The sequence below is a fragment of the Somniosus microcephalus genome, chromosome 12 (assembly GCF_052327205.1).
Source record: "Somniosus microcephalus isolate GS21.2 chromosome 12, FLI_Smic_1.0, whole genome shotgun sequence".
NCBI lineage: Eukaryota > Metazoa > Chordata > Chondrichthyes > Squaliformes > Somniosidae > Somniosus > Somniosus microcephalus.
In genome coordinates this window covers 162,552,871-162,575,731 of record NC_140998.1, presented here as the reverse complement: position 1 = coordinate 162,575,731, position 22,861 = coordinate 162,552,871, and the positions used below count along the sequence as shown (strand labels likewise).

The following is a 22,861-nucleotide window of genomic DNA, read 5'->3' as shown; positions in this document are numbered from 1 at the left end:
TATGGGGAAAAGGCAGGGACAGGGTACTGAATTTGGATGATCAGCCATGATCACATTGAATGGCGGAGCAGGCTCAAAGGGCCGAATGGCCTACTCCTGCTCCTATCTTCTATGTTTCTATGTTTCTAGCCTTGTTAGTAAAATTGAAGCCCATGGGATAAAAGGAGCAGTAGCAGCAAGGATACAACATTGGCTAACAATTGGAAAACAGAGAGTTGTGGTGAATGGCTGTTTTTCGGACTGGAGGGAGGTATACAGTGGTGTTCCCCAGAGTTCAGTACTAGGACCACTGCTGTTTTTTTGACATTAACGACTTGGACTTGTGGGTACATGGAATGAGTGACCATAACATGGTTGAATTCCATATTCAATTAGAGTGTGAAAAGGTTGGATCTCAAACAAGCGTGCTAAGCTTGAATAAAGGAGACTATGAAGGTATGAGAGCGGAATTGAGTAGAGTGGATTGGGAAAATAGATTAAAGGGTAAGACGATACATGATCAGTGGTGTAAATTTAAGGAGTTATTTTACAACTTCCAAAAAAAATATATTCCACTGAGAAGAAAAGGGTGTAAAAGAAAAGACAGCCATCCGTGGCTAAGTAAAGAAATTAAGGATAGTATTCGACTAAAAACAAGGGCATATAAGGTAGCCAAATCTAGTGGGAGGATAGAGGATTGGGAAAACTTTAAAAGACAGCAAAAAAATAACAAAAAGATTGATTAAGAAAGGGAAGATAGATTATGAAAGTAAATTAGCAAAAAATATAAAAACAGATAGTAAGAGTTCTTATAGTTATATAAAAAGAAAAAGGGTGGCTAAAGTAAATGTTGGTCCCTTAGAGGATGAGACCGGGAAATTAATGGTGGGAAATATGGAGATGGCAAAAACACTGAATGAATATTTTATATCAGTCTTTACAGTAGAAGACACTAAGAATATCCCAACACTGGACAAACAGGGGGCTAAAGGGGGGGAGGAGCTAAACACGATCAAAATCACTAAGGAAGTGGTACTCGGTAAAATAATGGGACTCAAGGCGGATAAATCACCTGGACCTGATGGCTTACATCCTAGGGTCTTGAGGGAAGTGGCGGTAGGGATTGTGGATGCATTGGTAATAATTTTCCAAAACTCCCTGGACTCGGCAAAGGTCCCGGCAGACTGGAAAACTGCAAATGTAACACCCTTATATAAAAAGGGCAGTAGACAGAAGGCTGGAAACTATAGACCGGTTAGCCTAACATCTGTGGTAGGTAAAATTTTGGAGTCCATTATTAAGGAGACAGTAACAGGACATTTGGATAATCATAATTTAATAGGACAAAGTCAGCATGGTTTTATGAAGGGGAAGTCATGTTTGACAAATTTGCTGGAGTTCTTTGAGGAAGTAACATATAGGGTGGATAAAGGGGAACCAGTGGACGTAGTGTATTTAGACTTCCAAAAGGCATTTGACAAGGTGCCACACAAAAGATTATTGCTTAAGATAAAAAATCACGGGATTGGGGGTAATATTCTGGCATGGATAGAGGATTGGCTATCTAACAGAAGGCAGAGAGTTGGGATAAATGGTTCATTCTCAGACTGGCAATCAGTAACTAGTGGTGTTCCGCAGGGGTCAGTGCTGGGTCCCCAACTCTTTACAATCTATATTAACGATTTGGAGGAGGGGACCGAGTGTAACATATCAAAGTTTGCAGATGATACTAAGATGGGAGGGAAAGTAGTGAGTGAGGAGGACATAAAAAACCTGCAAGGGGGCATAGACAGGCTAAGTAAGTGGGCAGAGATTTGGCAGATGGAATACAATGCTGGAAAGTGTGAGGTTATGCACTTTGGCAGGAAAAATCGTAGAGCAAGTTATTATCTTAATGGCAAGAAACTGGAAAGTACTGAAGTACAAAGGGATCTGGGGGTCCTGGTGCACGAAATTCAAAAGATTAGTATGCAGGTGCAGCAAGTGATTAAGAAGGCCAATGGAATGTTGGCTTTCATTGCTAGGGGGATAGAATATAAAAATAGGGAGGTATTGCTTCAGTTGTACAAGGTATTGGTGAGACCGCACCTGGAATACTGCGTACAGTTTTGGTGTCCATACTTAAGAAAAGACATACTTGCTCTCGAGTCAGTACAAAGAAGGTTCACTCGGTTAGTCCCGGGGATGAGGGGATGGACATATGAGGAGAGGTTGAGTAGATTGGGACTCTACTCATTGGAGTTCAGAAGAATGAGAGGCGATCTTATTGAAACATATAAGATTGTGAAGGGGTTGGATCGGGTGGATGCGGGGAGGATGTTCCCGATGATGGGTGAAACTAGGGGGCATAGTCTTAGAATAAGGGGCTGCTCTTTCAAAACTGAGATGAGGAGGAACTACTTCACTCAGAGGGTGGTAAGTCCATGGAATATGCTGCCCCAAAAAGCTGTAGAAGCTACATCATTACATAAATTTAAAACAGAAATAGACAGTTTCCTAGAAGTAAGGGAATTAAAGGTTACGGGGAGCGGGCAGGAATTTGGACATGAGTCTAGGTTCGGATCGGTCATGGCCCTGTGGGTAGCGGAGCGGGCCCAGGGGCCGTGTAGCCTGATCCTGCTCCTATTTCGTGTGTCTAATTCTGTTAGATTCAGGAGATGGTTCTGTGATAGTGGATTGGCGGTTAGGATCAGATCAGCCATGATCTTATTGAATGGCGGAGCAGGCTCGAGGGGCCGATTGGCCTACTCCTGCTCCTATTTCTTATGTTCTTACAGGGCACAATTTCAAAATTTGCAGGTGACACGAAACTTTGAAGTGTAGTAAACAGTGATAGTAATAGACTGCAAGAGGACTTAGACAGGCTGGTGGAATGAGCAGACACAGGACAGATGAAATTCAGTGCAGAAAAGTGTGAGGTGATGCATTTTGGTAGGAGGAATGGGGCGAGACAATACAAGCTAAATGGTACAGTTTTAAAGGGGTGCAAGAACAGAGAAACCTGGGGGTGTTTGTGCACAAATCTTTGAAGGTGGCAGGACAGGTTAACAAAGCAGTTAATAAAGCATGTGGGATCCTGAGCTTTATAAATAGAGGCATAGAGTACAAAAACTAGGAAGTTATGCTAAACCTATATAAAACATTAGTTCAGCCCCAGCTGAAGTTTTTATATAGAATTGCATAGAATATACAGCATAGAAACAGGCCATTCGGCCCAACCAGTCCAGCCGGCATTTATGCACCACTCGAGCTTCTTCCCATCCTTCCTCCTTCAACTTTATCAGCATAACCCTCTATTCCCTTCTCCCTCACATGCTTATCCGGCTTCCCCTTAAATGCATCTATGCTATTCGTCTCAAGTACTCCCTGTGGTAGCGAGTTCCACATTCTGACCACAGTAGTTTCTTCTGAATTCCTATTTGATTTCTTGTTGACTATCTTATATTATGGCCTCTAATTTTGCTCTTCCCCCACAAGTCAAAACCTTTCGTAATTTTAAAGACTTCTATTAAATCACCCCTCAGCCTTCTCTTTTCAAGAGAAAAGAGACCCAGCCTGTTCATCCTTTCCTGATGGGTATAACCTCGCGCATTTCTGGTATCATCCTTGTAAATCTTTCCCTCTCTAGTGCCTCTATATACGTTTTACAATATGGCGACCAGAACTGTACACCGTATTCACAAGTGTGGTCTAACCAAGGTTCAATAGAAGTTTAGCATAACTTCTCTACTTTTCATTTCTATCCCTCTAGAAATAAACCCTAGTGCTTGGTTTGCTTTTGTTGTGGCCTTATTGCCCTACGTTGCAACTTTTAGTGACTTGTGTGTTTTTACTCCCAGATGCTTTTGCTCCTCTATTTAGATACTTATTTTCTAAGTAATATGTGACCTCCTTATTTTTCTTACCAAAATGTAATACCTCACATTTATCTATGTTGATAGTCATTTGCCAATTATATGCCCATTCTGCAAGTTTATTAATGTCTTCTTGTAATTTGTTGCAGCCCTCTTCAGTGGTGACTATCCCTCCCAATTTGGTGTCGTCCCATGTTATGTTCATTAATAAATAGACATTCTTATTATGAACACAGCTAGCTTTTGCTGGACCTTTTATTGAGCACATGTGGACTAGGTACAGTATCTGTAGATGCTTCCATCTTGACTGCTGCCTTGTGGGTAGCCTAGTGCCTCATGGGTAATGTAGTCTTAATATATATACAGCTGGGTAGTGTAGACTTATACATACAGCTATATACAGCGCTACACAGCTCTACGGCTCCACCTAGTGTCCACTATAGAATGACATGTTATTGATCATTACTTCCCCTTTCTTTGAGGTTTAACAAAATCAATATCAATCAACTTTCAAGAAAACAATAAAGATAATATCAGTAACACTTTTGTTAGTGCTCTATAAACATAAACATTTTCAAAACAGTCAACACATTTTCAAAGCTTTACATTGTACTCAAAGATTAAGTCTATCAGGCTCTTTTACTTCACGTGTGGATCTTCTCAACACGGGTAAGTCTGATGTGTCTTCATGAGATTGTTCTGGCGGTGAATGACAAGATGCAGTTGCGGCATTGTCATCAATCTGCTTGAATAGTCACTTGTGTTTTTTGGAGGGAACGGCGGTTCCTCCTGAGAATCTGTCCTTCCTCAGTTCTAACAGTGTATGACCTTGGTCCTACTTCCTCAAGAACTGTAGCTTTCCTGTTCCATGCATCTGGATCCTCAATCCTGACAACATCATCCCTTGTCAATGGTTTTAGAGTTTTGGATGACTTGTCATAGTATGATTTCTGTTTCAGCTTTAACAGTTGAAGTCTCTGTCTCAGTTCCTCACTTTGCTGTTCTTTTGCACAGCAGGGTAGCGTGGTGCGCAACTTGTGACCCATTAGTAGTTCAGCAGGTGAAGAACCACAGTCTAAAGGCGAGGCTCGGTAGCTCAGCAGGGCGAGATAAGGATCAGACTTGCTTTCTGTCGCTTCAATAGCTGCTTGAGAACTTGAACACCTTTCTCTGCCTTACCATTTGACTGAGCATACAAAGGACTGGATGTGATGTGCTGAAAGTCATACTGTGCTGCAAACTGTTGCCACTCCTTACAGTTGAAGCACGGACCATTGTCGCTAATGGCAATCCTGGGAATTCCATGTCTGGCGAAGATGGATTTCACATGCATTATGACACTGCTTGCTGTGGTGCTTGAGAGCAACGCCATCTCAGGATAGTTAGAATAGTAGTCAATCACTATTAGATAGTCTTTACCATTTAAATGAAAAAGGTCCATACCAACCTTTTGCCATGGTGCTGTTGGTATGTCAGCTACTATCATTGGTTCCTTTGCTTGTTTGTTTTGGTGTTTCTGACATGTCTCACATTTGCCTATCATGTTCTCAATGTCCTAATTTATGCCAGGCCAATAAACAATGTCTCTTGCCCTCCTTTTGCATTTTTCAATTCCGATGTGTCCCTCATGAATCCTTTTGAGCATGTCTTGACGTAGAGCCTGTGGAATGACTATTCTGTTCTGTTTTAGTAATAGTCCACTTGCGACACTCAATTCTGACCTTATGTGAAAATATTTTGGACAGGAACCTTTTGGCCAACCATGACGAATGTTCTCTATTACTGTTTGTAATACTGTATCTTTTACTGTTTCTTCTGCTATTTGCTTTGATTTTGTGTCTGACACGGGCAGCGCAGCAGTGACCATACTCACATGAACATCCACGTCTTCTTCAGTAGAGCTCACATGACTCATTGTGGGTGCTCGGGATAGTGCATCTGCTAACACTATGTATTTGCCTGGTGTGTAGATCAGTTCAAAGTCATATCTTTGCAGCTTCATCATGAGTCGTTGAGTCCTTGGAGACATCACATTCAGGTTTTTTTTTATGATGGCAACCAGAGGGCTGTGGTCTGTCTCAACTGTGAAGGTGGGAAGTCCATATATGTAGCCATGAAACTTTTCTAGTCCAACTACCAAGCCTAGACATTCCTTTTCAATCTGGGCGTATCGACACTCAGTATCAGTCATAGACCTGGAGGCATAGGCAACAGGCTTCCAATCTTCACCCTCTGCTTGTAGCAAGACCGCACCTAGGCCATCTTTTGATGCATCCGTTGACACTTTGATTCTTTTTGTTGGGTCAAAGAAGGTGAGTACAGGTGTGGTTGTCAGCACTGTTTTGAGGTTTATCCACTCTTGTTCATGTCTTTCTGTCCATGCGAACTCATTTGTTTTATGTAGCAGGTCTTGCAGACAGGCTGTCTTGGCTGACAAGTTAGGAATGAACTTTCCAATGAAGTTTATCATCCCCATGATGCGTAGCACTCCTTTTTTGTCAGTGGGTCGGGGCATTTTGAGTATGGCGTTTACTTTTTCCATATCTGGCTCTATTCCTTTACCAGATAGATTGTCTCCTAGGAAAGTGACTTCCTGGACGCCAAACCGACACTTGGCTTTGTTGAGCTTCAGTCCATTCCGGTGTATGCTCTGTAGCACTTTAGTCAGTCTCTCATTGTGTTCTTTCAGTGTGGAGCCCCAGATGATGATGTCATCAACATAGACCCGAACTCCTTCCAGACCTTCAATTATGTGTTCCATCGCTCTATGAAAGATTTCAGATGCAGATATTATCCCGAAAGGCATTCTGAGGAAACAATACCTGCCAAATGGTGTGTTGAAGGTACAGTATTTGGTGCTCTCTTCATCCAGTTTTAGTTGCCAAAATCCTTGTGAGGCATCGAGCTTTGTAAAGTATCTGGCACCTGACATTTCACTGGTGATTTCTTCTCGCTTGGGAATCTGGTAGTGTTCACGTTTTATGTTTGCATTTAAGTCCTTTGGATCCATGCATATTCTTAGATCATTGTTCTTTTTCTTTACACATACCATGGAGTTAACCCAGTCTGTTGGCTCTTCGACTTTCCTGATGACTCCTAGTGTGGTCATTCTGTCCAGTTCATTCTTGAGACGGTCACGCAGGGGTGCTGGAACTCTTCGTGGAGCATGTACCACTGGCTGAGCATCCTGCTTTAGCTGGATCTTGTAAGTGAATGGTAGAACTCCAAATCCTTTGAACACATCCTGGAAATTATTCACTACAGAATCCACCGAGTCATCTGGTCTGCTTATGGCACAGTTTATACGGTAGACTCTCTTGACCAGTTCTAAGTCCTCACAAGCTTTGTCACCTAGTAGAGAATCAAGTCTTTCAGCCACAACAGAAAACATGAGATGTTGCACTTTGTCTTTGACTGTCACTTTAAGTCTGCATACACCTAAGCTATCTATTTTCTGTCCATTATAGTCCTTCAGTAGTACTAACTTTTTCTGTATTTTGGGCTTTTCTTTCATATTGTTAATGTCACTCATACTGATTAAGTTTACTTTTGCCCCAGTGTCTAGTGTCAAGGTAACTAATGCTCCATTTACCTGCAGTGGGATCATCCATTTGTCCTCTTTTACTGCATTAACTTTATGTTCAGCATTGTCCATTTCTGAGGGCTGCACATTTTCTGTATTCTTTTCTATATTGTCACATGACACCATTCGTACAAAAAATGTCTCACTTAAATCAGTGTCCTCAATTACATTAACTCGTTGCCCATTCTTAGTTTTTACTTTTGAAAAGCATTGTTTGGCAAAGTGATTCTTTCCATTACACTTTGTGCACATTTTTCCAAACGCTGGGCATTGTTTTAACTGGTGTTTGTAATCACAGCGTTTACAATTAAAAATTTCATCGTCCGATTGCTTTTCATTTCTGTTCTGCCCACGTTTCATCCCCTTGTAGGACACAGCACCGAGAGCAGCATTATCACTCATTGCAATCGCATCATTATTGATTTCACTGAAAGTCTTTGCGTGCTTTCGAGCTAGCTCGCTGGCTTGGCATATTTTCACCGCATTTTCCAAATTTAGTTCGGTTTCTCTCAACAGACGTTCCCTGACTTTTTTTATCATAAATACCAAACACAATCTGGTCACGAATCTTAGATGCTTTGAGCTCAGAGAAATTACATGTCTGTGCTTTCAGTTTCAGATCAGTTATAAAGCTATCAAAAGTCTCATTTTGTTGCTGGGTCCGAGAACGGAAGATGTATCTTTCATACGTCTCATTCTTTTTGAGAGAACAATGTGCATCAAATTTCTGTAGCACATCGTCTAATTTGTCTCTGTTCTCCGCTGGATTAAATACAAATGTATTAAATACCTCTATCGCCTGTGGGCCTGCAACCGTAAGCAGCAACGCTATCTTCCTTGCATCTGACTTCGTACCGAATCCGATGGCTGCAATGTAGAGTTCAAATTGTTGTTTAAGAGTCTGCCAATTGTAGTCGATGTTTCCTGTGAGTTTCAAACGCTCTGGTGGCTTCAAATTCTCCATTTCGCTTTTCACAATTTTCAGCAGATCTTCACCATCCTGGTACCATGGCATGTTCATTAATAAATAGACATTCTTATTATGAACACAGCTAGCTTTTGCTAGACCTTTTATTGAGCACATGTGGACTAGGTCCAGTATCTGTAGAGGCTTCCATCTTGACTGCTGCCTTGTGGGTAGCCTAGTGCCTCATGGGTAATGTAGTCTTAATATATATACAGCTGGGTAGTGTAGTCTTATACATACAGCTATATACAGCTCTACACAGCTCTACGGCTCCACCTAGTGTCCACTATAGAATGACATGTTATTGATCATTACAGTCCACAAGTTTAGAAATTATGCTTTTGATTCCAAAGTCTAAATCTATCTATCTATATATATAAATCGGTACTTCTGTCTGTCTGTCATCGCGTGTGCGTCTGTCGGGTATGCGCTCGAAAGTTACAGGGCGTACCTACGCGCGCGTTACCTCCAAAGAAAGCTTACGCTTCCGAGACGGTTTTAAGCGTATTTACGTTTCGGCCGGGCTAAAATCGCGCCCGCGGTATCCCAAAAACCTTCAACGTTCCGATCATTAGCATCTCATTATCTGCTCATTAGCGACAGAGTGACCTCGAGCTCGACCAATCGTACGCCGGGTTGCTGGCATGTGCCGCCGGGCCAATCGGTGCGTGTGTGGCCGGGCCTTATCGTTCTGAACCGAGGTGAGTCGCCGCCGTCTTGATTCCAAACTTTTCTTTCTTTTCCCGCTTTCTGCGTCTTAAAAAAAAACGTTGCTTTTAAAACACATAGGCCTAGAAATTCACTGCCTTAGCGCCACTTTTGAGGCGCTAGAGGGCCTAGCGCCGAAGTTATGGCCAGTTTAGAAATTGACAGGGGCCCTAAATCGCGTTAGGCCGGTAGCGCTGCGCCGGCACCGATGGACGTCATCGGTGTGCGCAGCGTCCCGGTTGCCATGGTAACCCGCCCGAACTCGAAATTGAGTTGCGGCCGCCTCGCCCGTGGCAGCCGCAAGCAACGTTCTGGCAGAGGTGCCTTCCAGAACTTTGCGCCGGCGCATTAAAGGCCCCGCGGCGGCCGGTCCGCTTTCCCGCCGGCCGCCTGGCCGCAGCTCCCTCCCCGGACTTCCCCCCCCCCCCCGCCCCCCCCGGAACAGAAGCAAGCCCGGCACTTGTCCGAGGTGCCGGCTCATTTTTAAAAAGATTATCGCGGGCCGCGGCCGGGTGCAGGCAGCTCCTCAACGGAAGGAGAGGCCTGCACTTCCCGAGCCTGCCGCACCGCAGCGGGCGCCGCAGCGCCGGAACAGCGCCGCAATGCGGCGCGTGGCGCAGTTTTGAGGCGCTGAGACCCCTCAGTAGCGCCAGCAGCCGTTTGGGCGCGGCGCTACTGAATTTTTGGCGCGCGCAGGGGGACTTAGCGCCGGCACTAACTTCCGGCGCTAAAGCCCTCGCTGCGCCAAACCGAATTTCTAGGCCATATTGTTTTAAAAAACATGATTTAGAAAGTAATTAACTTATCTAATCTCATTAATTTTCCTACCTTTCCCCCGTTTTTCCAGGTAGGCCTAGAAGCCTCGGCGTCTCCTCTGCACCCACGCCCGAGCTAGGCACCTCCCGGCCCCACTCAAAGGCTGGAGGGGCCGAGCCTCAGCCCAGCGCCGCTAGGGTGCGCGCGCAGCAGGAGCTGAGACGCGGCGTCTCTCTCTGGCTCGGCCGGGGGGCGGGGCTTGCTGAGCGTCCAGCATTACCCTGGCAACCGGGTCCGCCGGCCGTCTCGCACAGCCGCAATCGGCGGTCTTCACCTCGGGGGGGGGGCCGCGACCCTCGGGGGGGGGGGCCGCGACCCTCGGGAGGGGCCGCGACCCTCGGGGGGGGGGGCCGCGCGCTCAGGCAGGAGCAGCTGAGACGCGGCGTCTCTCTGGCTCGGCCGGGGGGCGGGGCTTGGTCAGCGTCACGGTTACCCTGGCAACCGGGGCCCTGCCGGCCGAGCCAGAGAGAGACGCCGCGTCTCAGCTCCTGCTGCGCGCTCAATCGGCGGTCTTCACCTCGGGGGGGGGGGGCGCGGCCCTCGGGGGTGGGGGGGCTGCGACTCTCGGGGGGGGGGGGGGGGCCCGCGACTCTCGGGGGGGGGCCTCCCCGCCCTCCCCCCCCTTTCCCCCCCCCGCCCTCACCCCCTTACCCCCCTCCCTTCATTCCCCCCGCCTCCCTTCCCCCCTCCCTTCCCCCCCCGCCCTCCCTTCCCCCCCCGCCCTCTCCCCTCCCCTCCCTTCCCCGCCCATCCCCTCCCCCTCCCCGCCCCCTCCCCTCCCCCCCTCCCCCCTCCCCTCCCCCCCCCTCCCATCCCCTCCCCTCCCCCTCGCCTCCCCCCCTCCCCCCATCCCCTCCCCCTCCCCTCCCCCCCTCGCCTCCCCCCCTCCCCTTCCCTCCCTCTCTTCCCCCCAGTCACTCTCTCTCTTCCCCCCAGTCGCTCTCTCTCTTCCCCCCAGTCGCTCTCTCTCTCTCTTCCAACAACAACATGCCCTCGAAAAGCCTCGGCACCGCCGGGCACTTCAGCTAGTTGTTAATATAAATTATGAACAACAGTGGATGATGCACTGATCCTTGTGGGACCTCAGTTCCCACCTTCTGCCGCTCTGAATAGCTACCCTTTACCCCTACCCTTTGCTTTCTGTCTTTCAGCCAACCAGCTATCCATTCTGGGCGCCACACTTTAGGAACGACATGATAGCTTTGGAGGGTACAGAAGAGATTTACTAGAATGGTTCCAGGGATGAGGGATTACAGTTACCGGGATAGACTGGGGAAGGTAGTGTTATTCCCCTTAGAGAAGGTGAAGAGGAGTTTGATAGAGGTGTTTAAAATCATGAAGGGTTTAGATAGAGTAAATAAAGAGAAACTGTTTCCAATGGCTGAACGGTCAATAACCAGAGGGCACAGAATTAAGGTGTTTGGCAAAAGAACCAGAGGCGACATGAGAAAAAACCTTTTTACGCAACGAGTGAAATGCACTGCCTGATTGGGTGGTGGATATAGATTCAATAGTAGCCTTCAAAAGGGAATTGGATAAATACTAGAAGGTGAAAAAAATTGCATGGATATGGGGTAAGAGGGGGGGAACGAGACTTAACCGATTGCCCTTTGTTCGAGTCGGCACAGACTCGATGGGCTGAATGGCCCCCTTCCGTGCTGTACTATTCTATGATTCCATGATTGTACTTCAGATGTCAGTATTTAAGGTGCAAAACCATATTAAAAAAATAAAAATAAACTCAGACATTGATGCATTTTGGAAGGAAGAATGAGGAGAGGCAATATAAACTAAATGGAAATAATCAGCAGGTCAGGCAGCATTTGTGGAGAGAGAAACAGAGTTAGCATTTCAGGTTGATGACCTTTCATCAGGCAGTTCTGTTTTTATATCAGATTTCCAGCATCCGCAGTATTTTGCTTTCATAAACTAAATGGTACAACTTTAAAGGAGGTGCAGGAACAGAGACCTGGGGGTTCACATACAGAAATCTTTGAAGATGGTAGGACAAGTCGATAAGGCTGTTAAAAAAGCATATGGGATAAGAACATAAGAAATAAGAGCAGGAGTAGGCCATACGGCCCCTCGAGCCTACCCCACCATTCAATAAGATCATGGCTGATCATCGCCCTCAACTCCACTTTCCCGCCCGATCTCCATATCCCTTGATTCCCCGAGAGTCCAAAAATCTATCTATCTCAGCCTTGAATATACTCAAAGACTCAGCATTCACAGCCCTCTGGGGCAGAGAATTTCAAAGATTCACAACCCTCTGAGTGAAGAAATTCCTCTTCATCTCGGTCTTAAATGGCCTACCCCTTATTCTGAGACTATGCCCCCTAGTTCTAGACACTCCAACCAGGGGAAACAACCTCTCAGCATCTACCCTGTCAATCCCTTTCAGAATCTTGTATGTTTCAATGAGATGAACTATTTACATTAACGTCAATTTCAAAGTTGTCGGTTATAGCGTCTTAAGTGCTCACATTATTTTGGGCAGAAACAGCTGTGCTTACTAACGTAATAAAACTCACTACGCACTTGGTTTGAGCATAAAGCAAGGCTTTAATCAACTTGTTTCAGAACATGGAGGTCTAGTTGTACTTCACTAGTTCCTTGTCTTACAAAATGTCCCTGGAAAGCTGGGGGCCGACGTCCGAGTATTTATACTCCTTGGATGGCGCCACTAGCTGGCCATCCAGCGTTATTTCACGAGTAGTTTCTTGATGAATGATGAGATTAATAACATTCTTCCAGCCTAAAAGATTTGGAAGTCTGACGATTTTCTCTTAGCAGATCAGGCAGACCACGAATAGCTGCAGTCTTTTAGATTTTTGTTTATGGCTACAAGAGACGTCTCCCCGGACCGTGTCTTGGTCCCTGGGCCGCTTGATCCGTACCGGTGGATCGACAAGGCCCATGTTGCTCTGATTGACCCGAGGGAGGCTGGGGAGATCGTGACTCCGGTTGCGGGTCCCCACAGGTGCAGAACTGGCTTCATCCTGTTGGATAGCCGGGAATTGACCGGCGTCCTGGTCTCGGGTGGCCATCCCACGGGGAGCGCTCGGCTCCCCGAGTGGATCCGGTTGGGCAGCTGGCAGATCTCTCGATGCCCCAGGTAGGGCGTCATCTTCGGGGGAGCGCAGAGTGTCGGCATCATCCCCGTGGGTCCCTCTATCGGTTGGGTCCGTGGAACCGGCCGGACAGGGAGCCAGGTCCTGTAGCGAAACGGTGGACGTCCAGCCATCCAGGTACCGCACATGCGCGTACGTGGGGTTGACGTTGGTGAGTCGACAAGAGGATCGGTTTTAGATGATCGGACGAATCTTCGGAGCAGCACGGGGCCGGGGGCTGACAACCATGACGGCAGAGACGTCCCATGGATGGAGTGACGCTGGAAGCTGAAGAATCGCTCGTGAGGTGTGACATTGGTAGACGTAGAAAGGATAGACCTGATGGAACGCAACACGCCAGGGAGCATAGTTTCCCACTGCTGGTCTGGTAGGTTGCGTGACCTCAGCGCAAGACGAACAGCGTTCCAAATGATAGCGTTGTATCTCTCAACCTGTCCGTTACCGATGGGATGGTACAGTGTCGTTTTACTTGTGGCAATTCCCCGTTGGGAGAGATAACTTTTGAGTTCGCTTGACATGAAGGAGGGACCCCGATCAGAGTGGATGAAATTGGCCGTACCGCAAAGGGAAAAGACTTGATCAAGGCATTTGATCACTGTGGAAGTAAGCATATTGGGACAGGGGAAAGCAAAGGGGGAATATTCGTCCACCATATTCAGTAAGTAGCTGTTACGCGTTGAGGAGGGCAATGGCCCTTTAAAGTCAATGCTGAGTCGCTGCATAGGCTGCATAGCGTGTATGAGCAAGTCATCCGATGGATGGAAGAATTGCGGTTTTAATTCCGCACAAATTCTACAGGAGGAGCACGTTCTTTTCACATCTTCCGTAGAAAATGGGAGATTTTTAGATCGCACAAAGTGCAACATACGGGTAACGCCAGGATGGCATAAGTCAGTATGAAGATCCGCCAGAGTCGAAGTTGACATAGAAGAGCAGAATGCCTGCGTGAGGGTATCCGGGGCCACATTCTCTTTGCCGGGTCGATAATGTATGGTATATCCAAAGGCAGCCAATTCCATCCTCCAGAGTTGTATTTTGTTATTCTTGATCTTAGTGCGTTTCCGGTTATCCAGCATAAAGGCTACGGAGCGCTGATCGGTTATAAGTGTGAAATGGTGACGAGCGAGAAAATGACTCCATTTACGTACTGCTTCGATGATGGCCGTAGCCTCCTTCTCGACAGGAGGATAATGGAGCACGCTACCCTGCAAAGTTCTGGACAGAATTGCAACGGGTCGACCACCTTGATTCAAGGTAGCAGAGATCGCCACATCCGATGCATCGCACTCGACCACGAAAGGAAGATTTTCATCAATGGAACGAAGCGTGGCTTTTTCCAGTTGTCGCTTGAGGAGGTTGAAAGCTGAAATAGCCGTTGCCTCTAATGGAAATGACTTTGCGTGAAACAGGGGCTGGATCTTGTCGGAGAAGTGGGGTATCCACTTCGCATAATAGGCGAACATGCTGAGTGCTCGACGAAGAGAGCCGAGATTCGTAGGGGGAGGGAACTCCTGAAGCGGACAAAGTCACTCCGGATCCGGTTTGATGACACCGTTGCCCACCCAGTAGCCAAGGATGTTGACTGATGGTACTGATTTCACAGATTTGGACTCATTTAAGGTTAAGTTGCGACGACGGAGAGACGTCAAAAGATTTCTGGAGGTTAGCATCATGCTCCTTCTGGTCATGACCAGCAATGGTGATATTATCCAGATATGGAAAAGTGTCCGTTAAGTTCTCCTGTTTGACTAGGCTATCCATTGCCCGTTGAAAGACGGCCACCCCATTGGTGACCCCAAATGGAAGGCGACAAAACTGGTAAAGCTGACCATTGGCGTCAAAGGCCGTATACTTTTTGTAAGAGTCCTTTAACGGCACTTGATGATATGCACTCTTTAAATCAAAAGTTGAAAATACCTTGTAGTTGGCAAGGCTATTGACCATTTCATCGATGCGTGGTAGTGGGTAGGCATCCGTGTCGGTATACTGGTTAATAGTTTGCGAGTAATCGGTGCAAGACGTTTCTTGTGTTGCTTCAGAGGATTTTTAACAACGACGACTTGAGCCGCCAGGAAGATGAACATGACTCAATGATACCATCAGCTAGAAGGCGAGAGATTTCTGTCTCGATAAAGGATCGATCATCTTGGCTGAAACATCGTGATTTAGTGACTATGGGCTTACATTGGGGGGAAAGATTGGCAAACAAGGAGGGCTCGTCGAGCGAAGCCGCCAAAAGCGCACAAAACGGTACTTTGGAAATAGTAAGCTCCGGCTTTGACCCTCCAAAGTCGAAAGTGAGTCTTTTGTGTTGTTTCTGGAAATCCTGTCCCAGGAGCACATCACTGCACAGGTCCTTGAGCACCCCGAGCCAGGTGGAGAAATAAGTGCGGCCATTGAGAATAAGGTTGACAAGACAAAAGCCGGAAGAATTGGTGGTCAGTGTCGTCAGAGCCATTGCAATTTCCCTGTCAGAGGGGTAAATACGCAGTTTTAACTTACTGACAGCCCGCTCACCAATGAAGCTGTCAGAGCTGCATGAGTCGATTAGTGCACTCAAAATGTGTCCATTTACCGAAACCTTCGTGGCTGCATGGACAGACTTTGGGGAAAAACAGCTGTGATGGGAGGAGGGGCAGTTTTACCCTTGACAGCTGTAACCTTAGTAGTGGTTCTTGGAGGAGGAGCAGTTTATAGATTGCAGCTGTAACCTTAGTAGTGGTTCTTGGAGGAGGAGCAGTTTTATAGATAGTAGCTGTAACCTTAGTAGTGGCTCTTGGGGGAGGAGCAGTTTTATAGAAAGTAGCTGCAAAACTAACAGGAGCTCTCGACCGGTATACCTTAGAAAAGTGGCCTTTGTTACTAATAGCGGCTCTTGACTGGCATACCTTAGAAAAGTGACCTTTCTTGCTGCAATGATTGCAGGTCACGTTACGAGCAGGACACAATTTCCTATAATGGAACGCATCTCCACAGATGAAACACTTCCTTCCAGATTGCCAAGATGCCGCTAGGGCGGGGTCGTCATCAGTGTAGGTTTCTCGGGTAGGGTTGTTATCGGTAGGGTTGTTATCAGCCGGGTTGGAGGAGTCATCCGCGAGGGCTTCCGCCCGAGGCCTATCGGAAGAGTCACTAAAAGTGATAGCAGCAGCCCGTGCACGTGGTGAATGATAGGTGTCTGCATTCTTCTTTGCTAAGTCCAGAGAACATGCCTGTCATAGGTAGCCTGTAACTTGAGGTTTTATTTTCCAACAGACGCTGACGTATGAAGGGAGACGCAATCCCATTAATAAAGGAATCACAAATTAACTCCTCCTGGTACTGCTCAGCTGTAACAGCTTTAAGATTACAATCCTTGCTGAGCCTTCGAAGTTTCTGAAGGAATTCGTCAAGTGATTCCCCGGGTTGTTGTGGCCAGTAGATGCCGAGCAAAAATTTCATTTGGGGACTTGACATATAGCTGCTGTAGTATTTGGATAGCGGTGTCATAGCCTACACAGTCTTCGATATAATCAAACACATGAGGGGATACATAATTAGCAAGCATTCGTAACTTGTTAGGAACATTCTCAACACATTCCTCAAGGAAGTTGCTAAAGGTATGATACCAGTGTTTCCATACCTTAGCGGCTGTAAGTGAATTCGGGTCAGGTCGAGACGGGCGGGGTCTGAGTAGTTTCTCCATGATGGATCGATTACTTGTCTGAGTTCCCTTCTACAGTTCGAGTCGTAGCTGGCTGTTTCCGAATCGTGGAGTCGATAGCAAGTTGATTAAATTGACGTAATAAAACTCACTACGCACTTGGTTTGCGCATAAAGCAAGGCTTTAATCAACTTGTTTCAGAACATGGAGGTCTAGTTGTACTTCACTAGTTCCTTGTCTTACAAAATGCCCCTGGAAAGCTGGGCCCACGCCCGAGTATTTATACTCCTTGGACGGCGCCACCAGCTGGCCATCCAGCGTTATTTCATGAGTAGTTTCTTGATGAATGATGAGATTTATAACACTTACTGTGACATGGTATGAGTGAATTACACATGAAAATATATATATCAATTTTTTCCATTGTTTTATATATACATATATACATAAAAATAATCAGGGAACTACACAGCGGGTTAAACCTTTCGCAGCACCCTACCTGTAATATGTTGGAAAATTAAATAGTGCAAAAAACCCTAGGAAACATCTACTGAAGCTCTGGTTTCTAATCTGACGCCATCCCCCTCGAAGATGTAATTGAGTTCCTTATGTTAGTACAGGTAAACTACCCTTTATCCGAACTTCCGAAAACCGAAACCCTCTAAAAACCGAAGGTTTTTTCGTTCAGCGTAAGTCGTGCACACGACTTACACTGAGCAGAGGGTCAGCGTAAGTCGTGCGCACGACCCCCCGCGGACCCCCGCCGGCCCCGACCCCCGCCGACCCCCGCCGACCCCCCCCGCCGACCCCGACCCCCGCCGACTTACGCTGAGCGTCAGCGTAAGTCGTGCGCACGACCCCCCCGCCGACCCCCCGCCGACCCCGACCGGGGGTCGGCGGGGGTTGGGGCCGGCGGGGGTCCGCGGGTGCGTCGGCGGGGGGGCGGGGCCGGCGGGGGTCCGCGAGGGGGTCGGCGGGGGGGTCGGGGCCGGCGGGGGTCGGCGGGGGGGGTCGGGGCCGGTGGGGGTCGGCGGGGGGGGTTGGCGGGGGCGTCGGGGCCGGCGGGGGGTCCGCGGGGGGGGTCGGCGGGGGTCGGGGGCCGGCGGGGGTCGGCGGGGGGTTGTGCGCACGACCCCCCGCCGACCCACCTTCCGAAATCCGAAATTCTCCGAAAACCGAAACACGGCTGGTCCCGAGGTTTTCGGATAAAGGATAGTCTACCTGTACTGTATAAAACACTAGTTAGGCCACAGCTAGAGTACTGTGAATAGTTCTGGTCACCTCGTTACAGGAAAGATGTGAGTGCACTAGAGAGGACATTTATATGGATGTTGCCTGATCTGGAGAATTTTAGCTATGAGGAAAGATTGGATAGGCTGGGATTGTTTTCTTTGGAACAGAGGAGGTTGAGGGGAGACTTAATTGAGGTGTATAAAATTATGAGGGGCCTAGAGTGGATAGGAAGTACATATTACCCTTAGCAGAGAGGTCAACAAACAAGGGGCATAGATTTAAGGTAGAAGGATTAGAGGGGCGTTGAGGAGAAATGTTTTCACCCAGAAGGTGGCGGAATGCACTGCCTGAAAGAGTGGTAGAGGCAGAAACCCTCATCACATTATGCACTTGAAGTGCCGTAAACTGCAAAGCTATGGACCAAGAGCTGGAAAGTGGGATTAGGCTCGATAGCTCTTTTTCGACCGGTGCAGACACGATGCGCTGAATGGCCTCCTTCTGTGCCGTAAATTTCTCTGATTCGATGTCAAGATCTGGAGGTTTGGAGAGAAGGAACCTCACTTCAGTATACGTTCTGGGCAAAGTCTCACACATCCCATGCTACTTCAATCGGGTTAGTAAGACACAATTTGCTTTTAACAAATCCGAGCTGGCTGTCCCTCATTAATCCATCTAAACCACAGGAGCAGATTTAACGTCTCATCACAAAAAGAAATAGATTGGATATTGTTGGTGGAAGGAAAACACTTGCTGAACCAAATGACTTCTTCTGTTAAGTTTTCTTATTATTACACCAGACATTGGCAATAACTTTGTTTCCAACATTTGTTGGGAGGTGGAGTTAACGAGCACTCTGTGCAAACATAAACCCGTACGAGACTCATGCCTCACAGCTTTATACCACCACTTTTTCATTGAAGTGCACCCAAAACCACTTTCCATCGGAGCAAAAGCGCTTGTGGCCTAATTTAAGATTAAAAAGTGCTTCCCTCCCCCTCCTGCCTTGATATTGTTCAGCTTCAATCAGACATCCATTCACACCAACATTTCCAGTTCAGGACCGTCTTCTTGGGTTACACATCCACAGCTCACCTTTGTCTGCATTACACCACATGAATTGAAATGTGAAACATTGAAAAAAAAATGTTTGCCTGAAGAATGGTCCTGGTATAAATTTTTAATAGCCCAGATACAACCATTTAACAATAATGGCACAGGTACAAACATTCACAAATGAACGGTCTGGTCATTTAATGAACATACTACATAAAATCAGTTAACAAATAGAGGTCCGGTATGAGTAATTAACGATCTAGCTAGAAAATATTTTTGAATTTGAAGCTATTTAAAAAAAAAACAAAGAATAAAAAAGTTGTGCATTGATTTTAGGTTAGTCTCGGTGTAAATTCTCACACTGATACAGTCCTGGCATAAAGTCAACCTGAGACATAATAACTGCAAATACACCAGAACGAAAGAGATTAAAACATTCTTCTCTCTTAACTGCAGGAGATGATCAATGTGAAACCTAAAAAAAAAAGTTTTCCTCAAGAGGTTCACTGTCTGGAGATTGGGATCATTTTTTTTAAAAAAAGGTTAACCTAAAAATAAATATATTCCAACTCACCCCAGAGATACTCCCTCACCCTCAATGTTCAAAGTAAACTAGTCACAACCGCAGTGAACTGCAATAAAAAAAATATCCAAAGCAAGTGTTTTGCCACTGGCACACATCACTGAAATGTTAATATAACCCTTTTGAGTGCTGAATGTCTTTTGGAACTTGCACATTTTGTTAACTGCCAAAAATTATTTTTCTTTTAAAAATCAGAACTGGAACCAGGGTTACAACAACTACTGGAATCAAGGTTATAGTACAGGAAACTCTCGTTTAAACGGCACCTAAATATCCGGAATTCTCTATTAACCGGCAAAATTCATACTCCGAAAACAACACCTCAATAACCAGAAATGTTGCCGAGTCTGAGTCTCCCGCGGTGGCCGAGGTAGTCAGTGGGGGTAGTTCTCCAAACTGCCACTACTTGGCTTCTTGGTGCTGTCGGAAGTCCGAACACCTCAATAACAGGAGTCTGACTCTCCCGCGCTGCCGGTAGTCTCTTCTGATCTGCCATTTTCCTGTTTACTGTATAAGTTTTGTTTTACTGTTAAGTAATTAAAGAGTTATGGATTACCCTCAACTGGCAGTACTGTACTTAATCAAGCATCTTCCACCATCCATTTAACACAACATTCTGTAGGTGAGTACCCAATTACTCTATACTGCACATTTCTTGATTTTTTAATTTTTATTTGTTAAAAATAGCCTCGGTAGATAACCCTCTCCGTCATCCAGAATTTTTAATCAACCGGCACCATCCCGGTCCCGTCGGTGCCGGATACCAAAGAGTTTCCTGTAGTTACAACAATGGCTATAGCAATCCAGGTTGCAATGGATATAGAGGTTCTCATTACTACAACAACTGCAGATATGCTCCAGAATATGATACTTACAATAGTCAGCAGAGCAGCTATGAAAGGCATCTAGGGGTGCAGGCAATCACCAGAATAACTAGGAACAATAGTAAAGAAAACCTGGCCTAGTTATTTCACCGGGCCTGGTAAGTGCCTGTGTCTCAGGCTGAGCTGCGCTAATGTGGAGCGTGGTCGACAGGAAATAAGTTGACACCAAAATCGTGGCCTGGTGCCGGGCCTCCTCCTTACCGTGCTGGGCTGCTCGAGCTCCTGCAGACCGCCGGCCGGTTGGGCCGGGCTGCACCACTCGCCACTCACCACTCGCTCTCATGATAATCGGACCTCTACTCCCACTGCAACTCACCAGGCGTCACTTCTGGAAAGCGAACCTCAATAGCGTCAACCACCTGACGGAAAAGGGCCCTCAGCTATCTTTGTGCGGGCGCTAGATCCGCTTTTGCTGTCTGGAGCGCGAGTGCCACCATATTTTTGCGGGGCAGGGGTCCTATGTGTTAACTAACTGTTTCTGCTTTTGGATGTAAAAGTGTTTCGTCTTTTTCCTGAGCATTTCTGAGATGGAAAATTCTGTGTGAACGTGTGGCACACTGCTTACTGCATTTCACTGTATGTTTTCCAGACTGACTGTAGTGTCTAAGGATGGGCTTTCTGTAATACTGGCCACTGTCGATGGAAGTACTCGGGTACTAATTATAGCAAAGCCATTTCGAATGGACATTCGGGATCAGGGCGAAATGTCAGTGAGTGTGAACTCTCTCGGCCTTTTATACTTCGAACATCTCCGCAAGAAGTCGCAATCTGAAGTGTAAGTTTTCAAGGCGCGATTCCATAGCTTGTGATGTACATCCCATTATCAGTTGTGCACTGGGAATTTTCACACAGGAACAGGAGTAGGCCATTCAGCCCATCAAGCCTGTTCTGCCATTCAATTAACCTGTTAATTATTTTAATTCCAGGATCTACCCACTGCCCCTACAGGAACTTCCTTCTGTCTTTCAAGAGTAGTGGAGCATTCCAACATACTAGGCCTTATTTTAGGCTTCAACTAACAAATGACTTTATTGAACAAGTGTTAATATCATGCATAAATATATATATTTACAGTGGATATAATTAACTCTCTTGCCAAATCATCAAGGAAGGAGCCAAACCTAAAGTCATGCACTAAACACTATTTATTGGTTACGAATCACAACTTAAAGTTGAAGTTGGCTACATGAACACTTAATAGACTTGCATAAATGTAATCAGAGTTAAGTAGCAGTTGAGTAGCAAATCATTAATAGGCAGAGTTACTTTACAAAATGAGTAGTAAAGGTTACACAGGCAATTAAGTGTATCACTGTAAATCAGTGCTAATGGATGCTGAGTGTTAACTATAGCAGTGATCAGAGTCTGAGGTTGTAAATTGGTGAGATTACTTTAAGAATAATTCCTTGGATTGATGACAAGTTATCAGCTTTGAATAGCCAGTCTATCAAATAGCTCAAGTCCATGTGTGTGATCAACAGTGTTCAGAGCTTACAACCTCACCCTCACGAGCATTGTGGTTGGGTCAATATTCCTCCTTCCCTGGGACGCATGCATTAGCTTCTGGAGTGTTGAGTCGATGAACCCCTTCCTGGCGCAGTTATTTGTCTCACTTGGATCTTCGGTTCCGACTGAACCCGCCTTACACTTGAGTGACGATATCTGAGTTGGCTTTCATCTTGCCTTTCTTGATCTCAGACTACTCGCAATTAATTGACACTCTTAGTCTGCCTGTAACAGACTAGTGTACCTACAATTTAGGCTCTAACCTTGTAATATTTACCTCTTACACCTGCTAGGTAAAAGTTCTTATAGAAGAAGCTATGAAGAGAGACTGGACAGGCTGGGGTTGTTTTCCTTAGAGCAGAGAAAGCTGAGGGGTGAGGTGTACAAAATTATGAGGGACATAGATAGGGTAGATAGAAAGGAACTTTTCCCCTTAGTAGAGGGGTCAATAACCAGGGGGCATAGTTTCAAGGTAAGGGGCAGGAGGTTTAGAGGGGATTTGATGAAAAACTTTTTCACCCAGAGGGTGGTTGGAATCTGGAACTCACTGCCTGAAAGGGTGGTAGAGGCAGGAACCCTCACAACATTCAAGAAGCATTTAGATGAGCACTTGAAACGCCATAGCATACAAGGCTACGGACCAAGTGCTGGAAAATGGGATTAGAATAGATAGGGCTTCATGGCCGGCGCGGACATGATGGGCCGAAGGGCCTCTTTCTGTGCTGTATAAATCTATGACTCTATGGGGGAAAAATTCGGTATCACCCCGTTTGGGGCGCCATTATCGGCCGTGCGCAAAAGTTTAGCGCCTGGTGCTAATTATCGCCTCTGACGGCAAACTTGACTTTTATCGCCCCTGGAGGTGATTGGAGCGCTAAATCAGGCGCTTCACACCTGTCTTAAGGCGCAAAGGCCGAG

General features: G+C 46.4%; 1 protein-coding gene across 1 annotated transcript in view; it reads left to right on the top strand.

The window, feature by feature from the left end:
* LOC147109667 (neutral alpha-glucosidase C-like) overlaps positions 1 to 22,861 on the top strand; it is a 205,396-nt gene that overhangs the window by 28,308 nt on the left and 154,227 nt on the right. The window contains exon 5 of the mRNA XM_086002347.1: positions 21,027 to 21,212. Within this exon, the coding sequence (XP_085858473.1) occupies positions 21,027 to 21,212 (186 nt within the window). The remainder of the gene's footprint in view (positions 1 to 21,026; positions 21,213 to 22,861) is intronic.